The sequence below is a fragment of the Glycine max genome, chromosome 16 (assembly GCF_000004515.6).
Source record: "Glycine max cultivar Williams 82 chromosome 16, Glycine_max_v4.0, whole genome shotgun sequence".
Lineage (NCBI taxonomy): Eukaryota > Viridiplantae > Streptophyta > Magnoliopsida > Fabales > Fabaceae > Glycine > Glycine max.
Window position 1 is genome coordinate 1,598,482 of NC_038252.2, and position 15,089 is coordinate 1,613,570.

The 15,089-nt window shown below is 33.7% G+C and overlaps 3 protein-coding genes across 6 annotated transcripts; all 3 read right to left on the bottom strand.

Annotated features, from left to right (window-relative positions):
* Nucleotides 1-3,265: 3,265 nt before the first annotated feature.
* LOC100806918 (surfeit locus protein 2) lies at nt 3,266-5,750 on the bottom strand. Its single transcript, XM_003548070.5, has 5 exons — nt 5,420-5,750; nt 4,738-4,835; nt 4,173-4,565; nt 3,706-3,754; nt 3,266-3,580 (listed from the first exon to the last, which is right to left on the bottom strand). Exons 1-5 carry the CDS (start codon nt 5,650-5,652, stop codon nt 3,499-3,501), a joined length of 855 nt encoding a protein of 284 aa, XP_003548118.1. The 5' UTR covers nt 5,653-5,750; the 3' UTR covers nt 3,266-3,498.
* A 2,249-nt stretch (nt 5,751-7,999) lies between these two features.
* On the bottom strand, nt 8,000-9,978 carry LOC100785171 (splicing factor U2AF 59 kDa subunit). 4 transcript variants are annotated; one of them, XM_014768807.3, is made up of 3 exons: nt 9,540-9,976; nt 8,818-8,845; nt 8,000-8,651 (listed from the first exon to the last, which is right to left on the bottom strand). In XM_014768807.3, exons 1-3 carry the CDS (start codon nt 9,921-9,923, stop codon nt 8,623-8,625), a joined length of 441 nt encoding a protein of 146 aa, XP_014624293.1. In that variant the 5' UTR covers nt 9,924-9,976; the 3' UTR covers nt 8,000-8,622. The 4 variants fall into 4 exon arrangements, with proteins under 4 accessions (XP_014624293.1, XP_006598876.1, XP_006598875.1 ...); XM_006598813.4 differs by having other exon boundaries at nt 8,740-8,845; nt 9,540-9,974; XM_006598812.4 differs by having other exon boundaries at nt 8,000-8,845; nt 9,540-9,978.
* Nucleotides 9,979-10,413: 435 nt separating this feature from the next.
* LOC100811207 (pyruvate dehydrogenase E1 component subunit alpha-3, chloroplastic) lies at nt 10,414-14,206 on the bottom strand. The gene is made up of 3 exons (XM_014768809.3): nt 13,680-14,206; nt 11,797-12,577; nt 10,414-10,815 (listed from the first exon to the last, which is right to left on the bottom strand). Exons 1-3 carry the CDS (start codon nt 13,917-13,919, stop codon nt 10,538-10,540), a joined length of 1,299 nt encoding a protein of 432 aa, XP_014624295.2. The 5' UTR covers nt 13,920-14,206; the 3' UTR covers nt 10,414-10,537.
* Between the last annotated feature and the right edge of the window lie 883 nt (nt 14,207-15,089).

The window sequence follows — 15,089 nt, forward strand, 5'->3', positions numbered from 1 at the left end:
TTCGATGAGACACACTTAAATTCTATGCAAAAAAACTTGAACATGTAAACTAGTTGCACGACTTTTACATGTAAAAAGCGGTTGTTCATCTTATTTTAAGTAAAAATTGGGTTAAAAAACTTCACGTATAAAAGATTATTGGTGCAATTAATTTTGTACTCCAAGATGATTGCTACAATGTCTCTTATCAACTGCACCAATCTTCTCTTATGGAATATTTAATTTACTTGGGGTAAGTTAAACAATCATGTATAGAAAATAAATGTCTTTTCACCTTTTTATTAAAAAATTGAAGCAAATAATTTATAGTTGTAAAACTATTAGAGTTTTATGTTGTTAACCTCCAATACTATTTTATGGGATGTATTGATAAATTAGCAACGGTTCTTATATTTTTCTAGACAAAAATGAATAAAAACACCTAGTTAAGGAGTGCCTTATTAGATCTTTCTCCAAAGATTCAATATTGAAATCCAAGAAGCCAAACACATTCACATTCCAACATTTTAAATTAGTTTTCAATTGTTTGAGTTCCTCTTAAAAAAGTGAATAATTTCCAAAATTCTACCTCTTATCCTCTCAAACATGTAGAAACAAAGTTTTTTAAATATGGATGAGGCAACTAATCGTTATTGATCCTATGTGTGGTTTAGGTCCCAATTTAATTATTTCATTTAAGAAATATTGGACAATGATATGAGAAATTTGTATTCTCTATTCATTGGGTAGTTATTTTCCTTCCAAACATAAAGTTCTTCAATTATAAAAACACCGTGATAGAATAGACAATATGAAACAAAGAAGTGAGGGAAGAAAAAAGAGATAATGAACATATGAACGTATGAAATAGAAGTAAGAAAGGAGAGATTGCGTCACTTGTTTTTCATGATCGGGCTTCTTCTTGTAAGTGTGTGATGACTATGTCATCTTTTTTTTATCTTTTCAATTGCTAGTTTTCTATCTAGGGTTTTATACGTTAAATGGACTGATGATTATGTATCACCAAACACGTGAAAGATATTTTAATGTATTTTTTATATAGAGTTATTGTAATGAGTTATTTATATTGGACCCAAATCTTTATGATTTATTTATAATACATTGAACCACTTAATTAAATACTATTAGATAAAAAAATGTCTTTTATTAAAATAAAATATTTTACTAATTTCATGCTTGATAATTATTCTGAAATAAAAGTTCTTTGTTCCCCATTCCTTCATTCAATCCTTGTGACCACACCCGTTCGACATCGATTTTGTCTTCTCTATCTTCCTCAATTTCACTGGCTACGTCTCCAAGACCGCGCAAACGTCGCCGGATTTTGCCAAGAAGCTCGCCACCTTCGTCGGTGAATTAGTGATCTCCGTGATCAGCGAACAGTGCTCCGACATTGCTAAGGCTTTCTTGCCCGCTCTCTCGCAGGATATTCTTCTAATTTCGTCCTCCGACACCACCATCCCCGCCGCCGCCTAAAGGAACGTTGTCATCGTCACCGAAGAGAAACCACTTGTTCCTAGCGTCATTGAAGAGAACCTCTTTGACGACTCTAGAGCATCTCAAATACCAATCGGATGCAGAGATGTGGATTTGGATTTCATTTTTTTGCAGATCTAATTGTGTGCCAGATCTAGTTTTGATCTTTTGGTAGATCTAGTTTTGGGTGTTGCTAGATGCACCCAGCATTATTGCTGGTGCACCCAACATTTTTTAAAAATGTCAAAATTATCTCTGTGCTTTTTTCGTATTTGTGCTGGGTGTGTATGAGGGTGGTCTGTAAATCGTACAGATCAAGTTGATCCGTAAGGTTGATACGGATCAAGTTGATCCGTATGTTGATGTTAAACATACGGATTAACTTGATCCGTAAAAGGCTTACGGATCAACTTAAAAGGCTTACGGATCAAGGATATTTCAATCTTTTCCTCTTAAGTGCTAGGTGTACCAACAATAATGCTGGGTGCACCTAGCAACACCCTCTAGTTTTGTGGAATGCAAGGTAACGAGCACGAGTTTCATATACTCGATAGTCAACCAGTAGATTACTAAGAATTCATTATCAAAATAATAATAGAATATTTATAAATAACATACTAGTTAAACATTTGGATAATATAATTAAATAAAATAATAAATAATAAATTTTACAATATTTGTAGATGTTACAGCAGTATTAGGTCATTTGTTGTTATTAAACGTGAGAATTCTTTTATTCGAAAACAACACACTAGATAAAGGTATGATAAACACTAAATAGATAAGAAACAATCCAAAATGACTTCCATTTAAGAATTTATAAAGTTTATTAAAAAAGAATTTGCACATCCGTAAAGGGTAAGTGAACTTATAAACTTGTAATAAATAAGAGTTAACTCGAAAGTTTGAAATGATGGAATGAGCTTGCTTTTATTTTCATTTACACCAATGATCGGGAAAAAAAAAAAACGCCACCAGAAGCAGTGGCACACAACGGTGGAATTAGAGGAAGGTGAAGGCTTGATGGAGACAGTAAGACAGACAGAAGAAAGAAGAAAGGGATAAAACGGGAAAAGAAGAAAAAAAAGTAAAAGAAAAAAAATCATGGCCATCTATTTAAAAAATAAAAAATTAATGAAAAAAAAAAACCCTCTCGCACAGTGCAACCCTTTCAAAAACATCGGCTCGCACCGTGCAACCCACATAAGGAGTACACACGTGAGACTTAACCAAATTAAGACATATTTGAGAAACCAGCGATAAAAATTACAATTTAGTCTAAGAAAAAATACTTTTAAAAACATAGAGCAATTGATTTTACGAGAACTTGTTTCAAATACAAAACATTCAAACAACTGAATTTAATCATACCTTAAATTCTTGTCAAATTCTAATTATTTTGAAAAGTTAACATCTGGAAAATTAAAAGTGTTTTACATAAGAAGTTGTAACAAACGGACCAATCTAATCGCACCTTGGTGCAAAAACTGCTATCTTAGGCATTCAAACAATGGTTATGGTTATAACCACTATCATAGAGGAACTTAATTGGTATCAAAGGTATTTTTTTGGAGTAGTGAACGGTAAAATCATGAAAAAAAACTGCATAATTGGAAACAAAATAACAAAACCATCCACCCAAAATAGGAAAAAGCTCTTATGAAGTGAGGAAATACGGACAGTAGATCTAAAATCATAATGCACTTAAAACTGAATGAGCCTTGGACCCCAAAATATGTAAAGAATAGGGTTAAGTCATGATCATAAAGAAGTACTGACCTTGTATAAATAATACCAAAAACAGACTTGGCTTTGACTGCATACTTGAAGACTTACAATTTAATAGTTTCATGCTGCTTGTCATACAAATTTACTGAAAAAGCAGCTTCTCAATACAAGAAAAAAATTCATTTGGACAATGTATTTTGTACCCATATCCCCTTTGTATCATAATGCTAATGACCTGGGCTGACATAATTTAAATCACGCAATGCCTGCAAAAGTTGTCTTGCAATTCTCTTACTAAGTTTGGTAGTTCTTCTTACTTTTCTTTTTTCTTGTAGCAAAGCTGCTTGGTCCAATTTCTATCGACATTCTTTTCGTCCTACAGAATATGGGGAAAAAGAAAATTCAACATATATGACAATACGGAAAATCGAACATTACAACTAATTTGTCCTAAAATCATTCAGAGACTTTCATTTCATTATTTCATACTGAAGAAAATACCTTGATGACAACTCTTCCGACTCCTTGCAATCCTCAGCAGCATCACCATCTATGAGGAAAACATCATCTACTGAATTAATTTTTCTCATACACATAAGCAAGAAACCATATGAGACACCAATACTCTCACTCCTAGTAGCAATGAAGAATAACTAATAATAAGAGCATATAATTGTCATCATTTATGCATTCATCATCAGTGTCGAGTTACAAATCAGTAAAGTGCCTGTTTGAGAAACACTCAGAATCAATCCTTCCTTTCAAGGCACAAATTTCAATGTAAAATCTGTAGTTGGGATTAATTTGGCCACACATTCCAATTATGTTCAACAGTTCAAAATTAATTCTATCAAAATCAATTCTGCGCATCTTTAAAATAAACAGACCCTAAGTTATTGACTGTCTAAGTTAATTTGATATTAAATTAAATCTCATTTGAGTTGAGCAAGCATGAGGAGTATACATACCAATTACATCTCCCTCTTCAGTTCCCTGCTCTGACTCTGACTCTGAACCCCATCGATCGCCACCATCATCATTGTCCCAACGATCACCAGCAGGAGGCATCCAGAAGTCTTCTTCTGTGTCACTATTCTCATTGGAAGACTTCCTAACTTCAGATATAACCTCTTCAATTCCCTTGTCCTTATTATTTTCCTTCTTCATTCTATCTTTTTTTGCACCATCTGCACTTTTTGACACCTGCGATTTCTCCTCATCAATTTCCTTGACCTTATTCTTTTTATTCTTTTTCTTCTTCATCATTCTATCCTTTTTTCCACCATCTGCACTTTTTGACTCATGTAAGCTCTCTCCACCTTCCAATCCATGACACAACAACTTTTCTTCTTCCTCTTGCTCTGTTTATAGAAGCCAAAATGCATCAGTAAATAAAGCTCTACAAAATCCATACGCAATCACGTATTATATAATCTGCAAATACTAGCACAAAAACTGAGCCCCACTTCATCCATGAAGCTCTGCTATCACTCCAAATCCAAAAGAATTTAGCAAATACAAGATATCACTGACCTAATTTATTGAGAAACCTTTTCCCACTCATATGCTTCCAGATATGTTCCTCTGACTTATTGACATTGTCTCCAGTCAGCTTACATATCAACTTTGAACTGAAGAATAGGAACAAAAATAACTGTTATTACATACTTGACAGATACAGAGAATGGGGGAAATTAGAAATACTTGAAATACTGCAATTGTGACCATATCTGCTGCCTGTTGGCAATTTCCTGTAATGTCAAGTTTAGGACTTGTCAAATTTTGTTTTACATTCTCTGCAATTTTTTTTTTTTTTTAAAAGAAGCTTTTGTACCCATGCTCAGTGCAATTCGTGCCACTTACTTTCGTAAGGAACAGCACCACTGAAAACAATTATAAAAAAATCCAATTCGTCAGAAATCACCGTTAGTGTGAAAATGACGAAATCCACTTCTAAACAAACATTTTTTTCTTCCATGTTTGGCGCACAAGGTTTGTTCAGCAACACACAAACCCCTGAGCTAAATCTATGAAAACCAAATGCGAAAATTAGCTAAACGTAAAAGTGCGTTCGTTATTGGAAAGATTTGATTGGTTATTCTGTTAAACCTAAAAGCCCCTGTCGAACCACAAGATTACTATGAGAGACACATTTGAAGTTCCAAAGGCAGAGTGTAACAGAATTGGAAAGGAGAATAGTTATAGTTATTATTACCGGCAGAGAGGGTCTTGTTTGAACATGTTGAGAGGGGGTTTGTTATTGGACAAGGCGAAATCGATGAGACCCAAACGGCATTTTTTGCTGTGAGAGTAGAACGCTATGTCCTTCGAGAGGACCTCGTGCCCTGTTTCTAAGCACTTGAAACGCCCGTTTCCTAATTCTGTGAAATTCGGGGAGCCTAGCAAGTTGCTCCCTTCCTTCTTCCGAGTTTCTTCCGTCGTAGCCATGCTCTTATTCACCCTCTAAAGGATTCTTTGGAATTAACAGTCTTGTTAAATGGTGTTGTTTTAGGGCACAGGATTTTTTTTTTCTTTCTTCTAGTTTATTGTCATTTTTTTTTTAAAGATTTTAGTTGAGTAAATAAACATTCTCGTTTTGGTCTATTTTACAAATTAATCCCTATTTTTTTTAAATATAAAATATGGTAAATTTCAAACAATGAAAGAAGCCCAATTTCATGGCTTTCACAGTAACATCTGGGTTTTACTTTACCATATTTTCGTCTGGTGGTGTGTACAGGCTCACAAGTGGAGCACCCAATTTTAATTCATTTTTTCCCCCTTCCTTTCTTCCTTTGCACATTGTTTTTTGGTACATTTTATAGATATGAATATGAATGAGGAATGATTTTAATTTCTTTAAAATTATTTTTTATTTTCATCATTCTTTTTTAAAAATCTAATACTTTAAGTTAGTTACAATTAAAACTATTACTATTTCATAAAAAAATTAGAATATTTAATTTCAAAAAAATAAAGAATTATGATAAAAAATTAATTTAAAAGTAATTTTATAGTAAAATGATATACCGTGGAATGATATGATAATAGTAGTGTGCAATATATCATGCATTAATGAATCCAAGATCTCTTAAAAAAATGAATCAAAAAATAAATGTAGCATGCATTAATTGTTGTTCATGCAATATTTCTGAGTGTACATAAATAACATGACCTGCCAGTTTTTTATTTTCTTTAAAATTTCTACCAAATAAAACTACTAATCAATTATACGAAAGAAAAGCAAGTTTAAGTCCATTGACTAGTTTTTCTGTTCTTCTTTTTTATTAGTATTAGTCAAAATTATGTCAAAAACTTGTATGCATAATTGAATTTGAGAATTGAGATGTTCTGCCAAAATTGAGTTATTGTCTCTAACTTCGATATCGTGTTACTATACAGTATTGGCTTATTTAAGTTGGATGATAAAAAGGGCTACATCGTCAATCATCTATTGAAATACATGCATTATAGCACTTGTGAACAGAACAAATATAATTATACTAATTATCGGTACATAATATAACCTGTACTCAATCCAGCTCATCTTAAAAAACATAAAACAATTTACTACTAAAACAATTTGTACAATTCAATTACATGGTTATGTAAGCAACTGATTTCATTTTATAATTTTTCAATTTTTCTATGATAATTTTTTCACTATATCTATAAGCAATTTATTGACAATAACTGATTAAATTGTTGATATTTTTCTTACAAAAACATTGTTAAACTTCTCTTATTTTCTTGGCAATAGAGTGTAGTCTTAAAAGGAAAGTTAAAAACAAAAATACACAAATAAGCTCAGTTTGATGGTTTTATATATATAATTAGCACCAAGATTGTGATAATACCTTTAATAAGTATTTTTCTCTCAAATAAATCATTAAGGACCCTTTATTTATTTTTTAAAAAATCGATTTTCAAATTATGTAAAAAAATAGATATTGCATATCTTTCAGAAGTTATTTTGTGTTTGGTTAAAATTATAAAAATACTCTTTATTTTTTAAAAAAATAGTTTCAATATTTTTTTTTCAAAAGTTACTAAAAAACATAGAAAAACACTAAACTTATAAAAGTATTTTAAAAAAATAAAAATAAAAATGATCTTTTTCATGAAAAAATAACGTTGAAACAAATGGACTCTAATAACTAATAAGGTCAATATCTCACTAGGGTATTCTGATTCATGTTTTTGCCACCCGAAGACTATTTCTGTTTCAATAATATCCCTATGCTTGTGAATTGTGATAATGTCTTCCTTATAGAACCAAGTTTACTCTGCTTATCAGTATCATGTGTTGCCGTCATCAGCTCTGTAAACTTAGAAAGTATAAAGGAAAAACGTCTTCCATGGTTTACAAAACAACAAAGCTGCTGTTATAGCCAACTCAAACTACTGTTACAGGGCTATTCACAGCATGTTCGGACTACTTCTAGAAATATATTTGATGTGATTTTTCATGTCTTTACTGACACTACTAATAGTGTGTTTTGATACAAATTGAGAATCCACATTTTAATGTAAATCTACATTCATTTTTTCCATAAAAACACAGAAGCATTTTATGTGCGTTGGATGCTACAGACACCAATCCAAACAGGCAGTAATTCTAGCTTCTGTGTTTTTTAGCCATTGGACGTGATAAACTGTCTTGCAAACGCATTTCTAAACACAATCACACATGCCATTATGACCTATATAAGGCATCTGTTATAGTGTAAAATAGCTTTACTCGGCATAAGGTTGTTCACTTTCTCATTTTCACAATTCTCTGCAACAGTTATAGTAATGGTAGTAGTATTCATCCCACGGTTAAATTCAAAATTCAAATTGTCTCCACTACAATTCTTTGATATCACTCATTGCAACTTGAAATACAAGAGAAGTAAAATAGAATGAATCCATTATTTTACTGAACTGCCGCAGTGTCAGGCTCACCCCTTCTTTGAGCTAAAATTTTCTAGTTCAAAAAGCCTCAGCTATACACACTACAAGTCTTCATTCATGTGAAAAACCAAAATTGCTGCCATTATTATGCAGACACTAAAGCTGCAGTTATGGCTCAGTCCTCACTCCTCTCTACACCCTCTTTAACGATTAGTGTACGACCATAAAATTCCTGCAAGAAAGACCAAACTAATTAAAAAATAACAGTAACAAATTTCTGCCTCTGATTGAAAGGAGAGAAAGGCATAGACTCGGCTGTTCCCTTGTTTAAAATCACGCAACACTCTTGCACTAACTATATTTCCAAATCTGCAAAAGAGATCTCTCAACTGTTCGGGTCTAACAGTCTTTGCAAGATTGCCAACATACAGCTTATGAGGAGATTCATAATATGAAATTCTCTTGGTTGAAGAGTTCATTTTGTTAAAACTCCTCCTTCTAGAATTCATCTCAATTGAAAATCTAACCCGCAATTCGCACCCACCAACATCCTTCAGCCAAAAACAGAAAAAAAATAGAATCAAACAACTAGGGCATGATAAATCTAATACAAGCAAGGGAGAGACAGTTTCCCCCTACAAACTGATCCATCCAATGCAGCAACTGCATTTCTTGCTGAGTGTATGGATCCCAGTGTCACATAGCTACACCCCTTACTTTCATTATTCTCAGCATTCCGGCAAACCTGAAGTAAAGCAAGTACATCACGATAAAGACAAGACCAGATGATGATTCAGAATTCAGATTATAATGATTAGAAACTTTGCTTTATCACAATTTTCAAATTGGACTAGCAAAATTTGATAATGAAAATCTTGCAACCTATGATATGAGCACTGACACTTCTTCCCAATGTTGGACACATTTACACTTGTCAGACACTACTAATTAGGTGCTTAATACAACAACAAAGTCTTATGCCACTGAATCAAACACCACCTTATTCGACACGATTAAAAACCAAAGGGCTAGGAGTCTAGGACACTTGAGTCTACGCCTCTGTGCAGATGGAATTGAATAAATAAGAGAAAGCAAAAGAATAAATAAATAACCAAATGGAAGAAGCTGCGAAAGTGTGAAGCTTGCATTATCAACAATGAAAAGAAGAAAAAAAATATTTGTATTCATAATTGAATGAAAAACACCACCTTAGTTGATGTTTTGAAAATGTTGTAAAAAGAAATTTAAAAAACGAAAATTTATAGTTAAAAAACAGAAATAAAAGTAACATTTTTAGAATTATTTCAGATAATACATAAACTAAAATTAAAAACAAAAACATAAGACTTTTTTTTTTTTGCTAAACTGGGCGAGCTAACGTATATTAAAAAAACAAATATATAAACACAAAAGAAATTGAAATTAGAAAAGAAGGTGACCTCGATAGATAGAATGGTTCCATAAGGCCTGAACATATCAAGTAAGTATGCTGCGTCACAGCTTCGGGGCAGGTTGCACACGTACACTTCACACGCTTTTCCAAGCCTCTTCTCTCGTTCTTCTTCGTCCTCCAAAACGTCATCGTTTTCGGGAGGGTAAACATATTCTTCAGCCACTTCCTTAGTTTTCCTCACAGGAGAGAAAGAAGAAGAAGAAGTAGAAGGTTCTAGAAACGTGCGCGAACGCCTTGGGTATGCGAACAGCAAAACGAATCGTTTCACTTGAGGTTTTTGCAGTTTCAGGGTGTGCACGGAAGAGTAAGAAGAAGAGGGTGTAACAACGAAGGCGTGAGTGTGAAAGAGAGTGTTACTGTTAGGTGGCATTTTCCTTCCTTTTTCTTTTTTCTCCACTCATAACGTAAGAAGTTCACTATCTCCCTATTTATTTTATTATTACTACTATATCAGTATTAGTAAAATATGGAAAATACAAATTAAAAAATAATTTGGAAAATTATTTTAATTAAAAAAAATATTTTTGGTGATAAATTATAAGTACTTTTTTTTTTTATACAGGAAATTGTAAGTACTCTGTTATATGTATGGTTGAATGGAAAAAAAAAATAAATACTAGTTTAATTTGATATGAAAGTTTATGAAATGTAATTTATTTACAATTAAATATTTTTAAACATTACATGTATTTTAAAAAATTAAAGTAAGCTAAATTTTAAAATATAACTTTAATTTTTAAGATAATAATAGCAATATTATATTATTCACCGTTGGTAGAGGCTACAATCTAATTCTGGAGATTGTGATTCTTGCCACTAGTTTCACAAACAATGATAAATATAAGACACGTAAAACCAAATTACCAACCTAAAGAGCAAATCCTGTTTATATTAGACATTGTGTAACATTTGATCACTAAATAAGGCATATGAAAAAGAAGAGTCATACAAAAATGAAAGTTCCAACTTGCAAGCAAGAAAAGATTAGACATGAGCTGTGCCTTGAGTGAACTTTGGATCCTCACATCTATAGCTTCCATCTGGTCCGATTCCAAAGCCTTTTGGATCAGCAAAGACATTCTCCAGAAGCTGACTGCGGGGTGGAAGAGGGCTTTTGTCTGCAAACTCAACAGCGTCCTCGAGGATCTCATCGATTTTCTTCTCTATGGTCTTCAATTCTTGCTCATTGGCTAAATTGTTCTCAAAAAGGTATTTCTTCAATGCAGTGATGGGGTCCCTACCGGCATAGTGTTCCTTCTCAGCTGCCAAAGCAGAAAGAGATTTATGATTAGTAGTTGGTTATCCATTTTTTGGGTAAATGGCAAACCAATCAAATCTTCATTTACATAGCTTGGGGTAGAACATATAAATGCTTATACGAATTGGTTCAGCATAAACATAAATCTTCTCCTTTAAATCAAGACCTGTTAAGAATAGTCCCACATCGGGTAATTCATGAACATGATAAGTGCTTATATAGCTGGGTAGATCACCCCCTTATGAACCGGTTTTTAAGGGGACCTTTCGGATGCCTTGGCTGCACTATAAAATTTAATATGGTATCAGAGCCATATTCTGCTTCTGTCCGGTGGGTGCCGTCAGCCCTCGCTTTGTGGTGACGAGCCCTGACTCGAGGGGGCGTGTTAAGAATAGTCCCACATCGGGTAATTCATGAACATGATAAGTGCTTATATAGCTGGGTAGACCACTTCCTTATGAACCGATTTTTAAGGGGACCTTTCGGATGCCTTGGCTGCACTATAAAATTTAATAAGACCATGTTTATAATTTTATGTATACTCTCAGCCAGGTTAATAACAGCAGTAACCTTCGTTTCAACTCCACTTACCATTGGCTTTTAAAACTTTCTTTTTAATGAAGATATGTAGCTAAGGAATCAAAATATATTGTAGTCAAGCCTTAACAATTTTTGAAAAACTATTCCAAATTTGAAGATAATAACTAAAGTTCAAGAAATTGTTTGTTTAGGCCATTGAACTCTTCACCAATTAAGCATAATACTTTTACACTGTTAAAAGGTTTAGAATGCAACCGCAAGTTCAACTCCATCATTTAATATTGCTAATCCAAGACTAAATTAAGCAAACTAAACGCCATAGTAAATGGATTATGCATAGTGAAACTGAAGATGAATACCACCAGAAATGCAAAGGAACATCAGCACATGTACTTCAAAATTAAGAACATAGGGAGAGAAGATATTATCTAAATAGAATTCTCACCAGGGTCACGAAGCTCATCGGGATCAGCCAATGAATGCCCTCTAAATCTATAGGTCTCGCATTCCACTAGAGTTGGTCCCTCACCTCTTCTAGCCCTTCCAACTGCCTCCTTTGCCACCTCTCTGACCTGCAAAACATCCATCCCATCTACATGAACCCCTGGCATTCCAAATGCTGGCCCTTTCTTCCATATCTGAGGATCTGAGGTTGCTCTGAGATGCGACATCCCAATAGCCCACAAATTATTCTCCACCACAAACACAATTGGCAATTTCCACAGAGCTGCCATGTTCAGGCATTCATAGAACTGCCCATTATTACAAGTCCCATCTCCAAAAAATGCCAACGTCACATGATCACAATCTGCCTGCTTCAAAACCTCTCTTCTGTACTTGCTCGAAAATGCAGCCCCGGTGGCCACCGGAATTCCTTCACCAATAAAGGCAAACCCACCGAGCAAGTTGTGCTCTTTCGAGAACATATGCATTGAACCACCTTGACCTCGGCAGCACCCTGTTGCCTTCCCAAACAGTTCACTCATCACTTCCCGAGACGGGACCCCCTTACTCAATGCATGAACATGATCTCTGTAGGTGCTCACCACAGAATCTTCCTTCTTCAGAAGCTTGATGAACCCAGTTGACACAGCCTCTTGGCCATTGTACAAGTGAACAAAACCAAACATTTTGCCCCTATAATACATCTCAGCACACTTGTCCTCAAAGAACCTCCCTAATATCATATCTTCATAGAGCTCCAACCCTTCCTCTTTTGTAACAAGCTGTACTCACCAGACAAAATCAATAATCTCAAAACACTTACTCCCAAACAAAAAATTCCAAATCAGTACTGTAGCACAACACCAACTATTTTCCATAATCTAAACTTCTGAAGCCAATTGGGCAAACAACACACAAAACTAAACCCATATAAAATAGGACAAAACATAAAGGAAATTGCTGTTTTGTGCGAAAAAGTTTTCGTGAAACATGCACGAACGTGTAGTTGCCGCAAAAACATATTTCATATTTTTTTAAAGTTTTAATCAATATTTACTTTTAAAAAACAATAGCCCATCCATATTAGTGCTCGTGTGTTGTTTCTTCGTGCTAAATAGCACTGCTGAAACTTAAATGCAGTTCCATAAGTGCTTTTGGTGTTGTTTTCCAATCAGAATTGCAGTTTCACATCGCTAATTCACGTAATAAAAGTTTTCATTAAAGGTGAACAAAGATTACCAGAAGAGAAACTCCAATTTTGATTGAAAAACAGTACCAAAAACGCTTATACAGAACATCTAAGTTTTGTCCTATAAAATATATATCACCATAGTGTGAAGTAAATACACATCTGAAAGAGAACAAACAGCAATCCAAATAATAAATCAATAAGAAAAAAACATTGGCATTTGAATCATGCAGCTCATAAACCCAATTGGGTCCAACTCCAATGAGCTTAATTGAGTGAACAATTTTAATTTTTTAACCCAATTGAACTGTTAAGTAACTACATATCTGAAAAAGAATAAACAGCAACCTAAATAATAAATTAATAAAAAGCATTGAGATTTGAATCATGCAGCTCATAAACCCAATTGGGTCCAATTCCAATGAGCTTAATTGAGTGAAAAGTTTAATTTTTAACCCAAATGAACTGTTAAGTAACTACACATCTGAAAGAGAATAAACATAGTAAATTAATAAAAAAAAGCATCGCCATTTGATTCATGCAGCTCAAAAACCCAATTGGGTCCACCTCCAATAAGTTGAATTGAGTGAAAAATTAAACTTTTTGAACCAAAACAATTTGAGAGAATCAATACCCATCCAAAAAAAGGCAGAGATTTTTTAAGCAAAAACGAAGAGAGAAGGACAAAGGGTCACCAGATTGGAGGTTCGTTCGAGAAGAACAGCAGCAACAGGGGAAGAAGAAGCACGTGTGTGAGCATGAGGTTTAGCGAGAGCATTGAAGCGAAGAAGCTTGCGAGTGGATCCAAGGAAAGAGGAAGAAGGGTTGGGCTTGGAGTGATCGAAGGAGAAAGAGAGAGGCTTGTCATTGGATCTGGGGGTGGTGGAATTGAGAGGGAGAGGAGAAGGTGCAAACTTAGTTGCAGTGAAAGACATTTTGGTTTCGCTGCAACAAAAAAGAGCTAAAAACAATGTTTTGTAGTGTCGTTATTATGTGATGAATTGAAGGGAAGAGGAACCAAAGAGGTGGGTGTTATTAATAGAAGAGAATTGGCAGATAGAAGGTGAGTGAAGGGGGCGGAAGAAACGAGGGAGTGAGGCTTGGAGATAACCGTCTTAGGTGTGTTGGGTTGAGGGGCTTTTGCTTTTTGCCTATGAAATGAAGTAATGTTTTCTATGACTAAAAATAAACAACAATAATGAGGAGGGGAAAGCTACCACAAAATCCAACCAACTTTTCCTACATTCACATATTTAAGACCTTTTTCTAATGAGTTTAATAGTCATCTTCTAGGTGATAAAAGTTTTTATATTAGAAATTAATTTTAAATTATTTTTTATATAAATTATTATAATTTTTTTTTTTAAATATTTTATATTATTTTATACTTAAATGATAACATTTTTTGAGTAATTATGTATTAGTGTGAAGTATTTATCAGGCTTACTAACTAATCATAGTTATAGATAACTTAATAAATAATTTAGAATTTGTTATTTCTATCTTTTGTACACTCCCAGTTAAACTTGGATAAAATTATAGTTAATCCATCTATTTATATGATATTGCAGACTTGCAGTACTAAGAACTTAACTACTAAATCAATCATCCTTTTATTTTATTTTTTTCTCATGATCCCTCACCAATTACCATTTGCAGTTCCAACAAATGACTCATCTTCTTGGTTATGTAACAAGAATTACATCATCTCCTCTATCTAGAATCAATTATGACAGAAACCACAATGACTGTTTTGATGTCATTAATGTAGGCCCTGTTCGATGTAATTTATATTTTATAGTTAAAGGTTTTGAAATTCTGGAAAACGAAAATCAGTTTTAGTTTTGAGCTGTGGGTTTCAATATTTTTTTGTTTTGTTTACAGTTTTAAGAAAAAGAATGTTGAATAAGGGTCAGAGATTCGAAAAGAAGAACTCTTCGCCAAACAGTGTAGGGATACTGAAGACTTCAACTTGATCATTCTCCAGAACGGTAAAACCCCACTCCCACCGAACAATGTCTCCTTGGCACAATCACACTACTGAGAATGAAGTTGACACCACAGTCGCGTTCACTTCGTTAGAGAAGAGTCATAATCAAAGAAGT

Excerpts from the sequence above, each read along its gene's own strand:
- LOC100785171 (XM_006598812.4), bottom strand. The coding sequence starts at position 9,923 with ATGCCACCTAACAGTAACACTCTCTTTCACACTCACGCCTTCGTTGTT. Across the intron at positions 8,846-9,539 it reads GAACCATTCTATCTATCGAG|GTTTGCCGGAATGCTGAGAA; the intron begins GTCACCTTCTTT and ends GCTTTACTTCAG.
- LOC100811207 (XM_014768809.3), bottom strand. The coding sequence starts at position 13,919 with ATGTCTTTCACTGCAACTAAGTTTGCACCTTCTCCTCTCCCTCTCAAT. Across the intron at positions 12,578-13,679 it reads TCGAACGAACCTCCAATCTG|CTTGTTACAAAAGAGGAAGG; the intron begins GTGACCCTTTGT and ends TGGTGAGTACAG. Across the intron at positions 10,816-11,796 it reads CGATGAGCTTCGTGACCCTG|CTGAGAAGGAACACTATGCC; the intron begins GTGAGAATTCTA and ends CTGCTTTGGCAG.
- LOC100806918 (XM_003548070.5), bottom strand. The coding sequence starts at position 5,652 with ATGGCTACGACGGAAGAAACTCGGAAGAAGGAAGGGAGCAACTTGCTA. Across the intron at positions 4,836-5,419 it reads AAACAAGACCCTCTCTGCCG|TTCAAAGTTGATATGTAAGC; the intron begins GTAATAATAACT and ends CCTATTCTTCAG. Across the intron at positions 3,755-4,172 it reads TGAAGAGGGAGATGTAATTG|ATGGTGATGCTGCTGAGGAT; the intron begins GTATGTATACTC and ends TTTTCCTCATAG.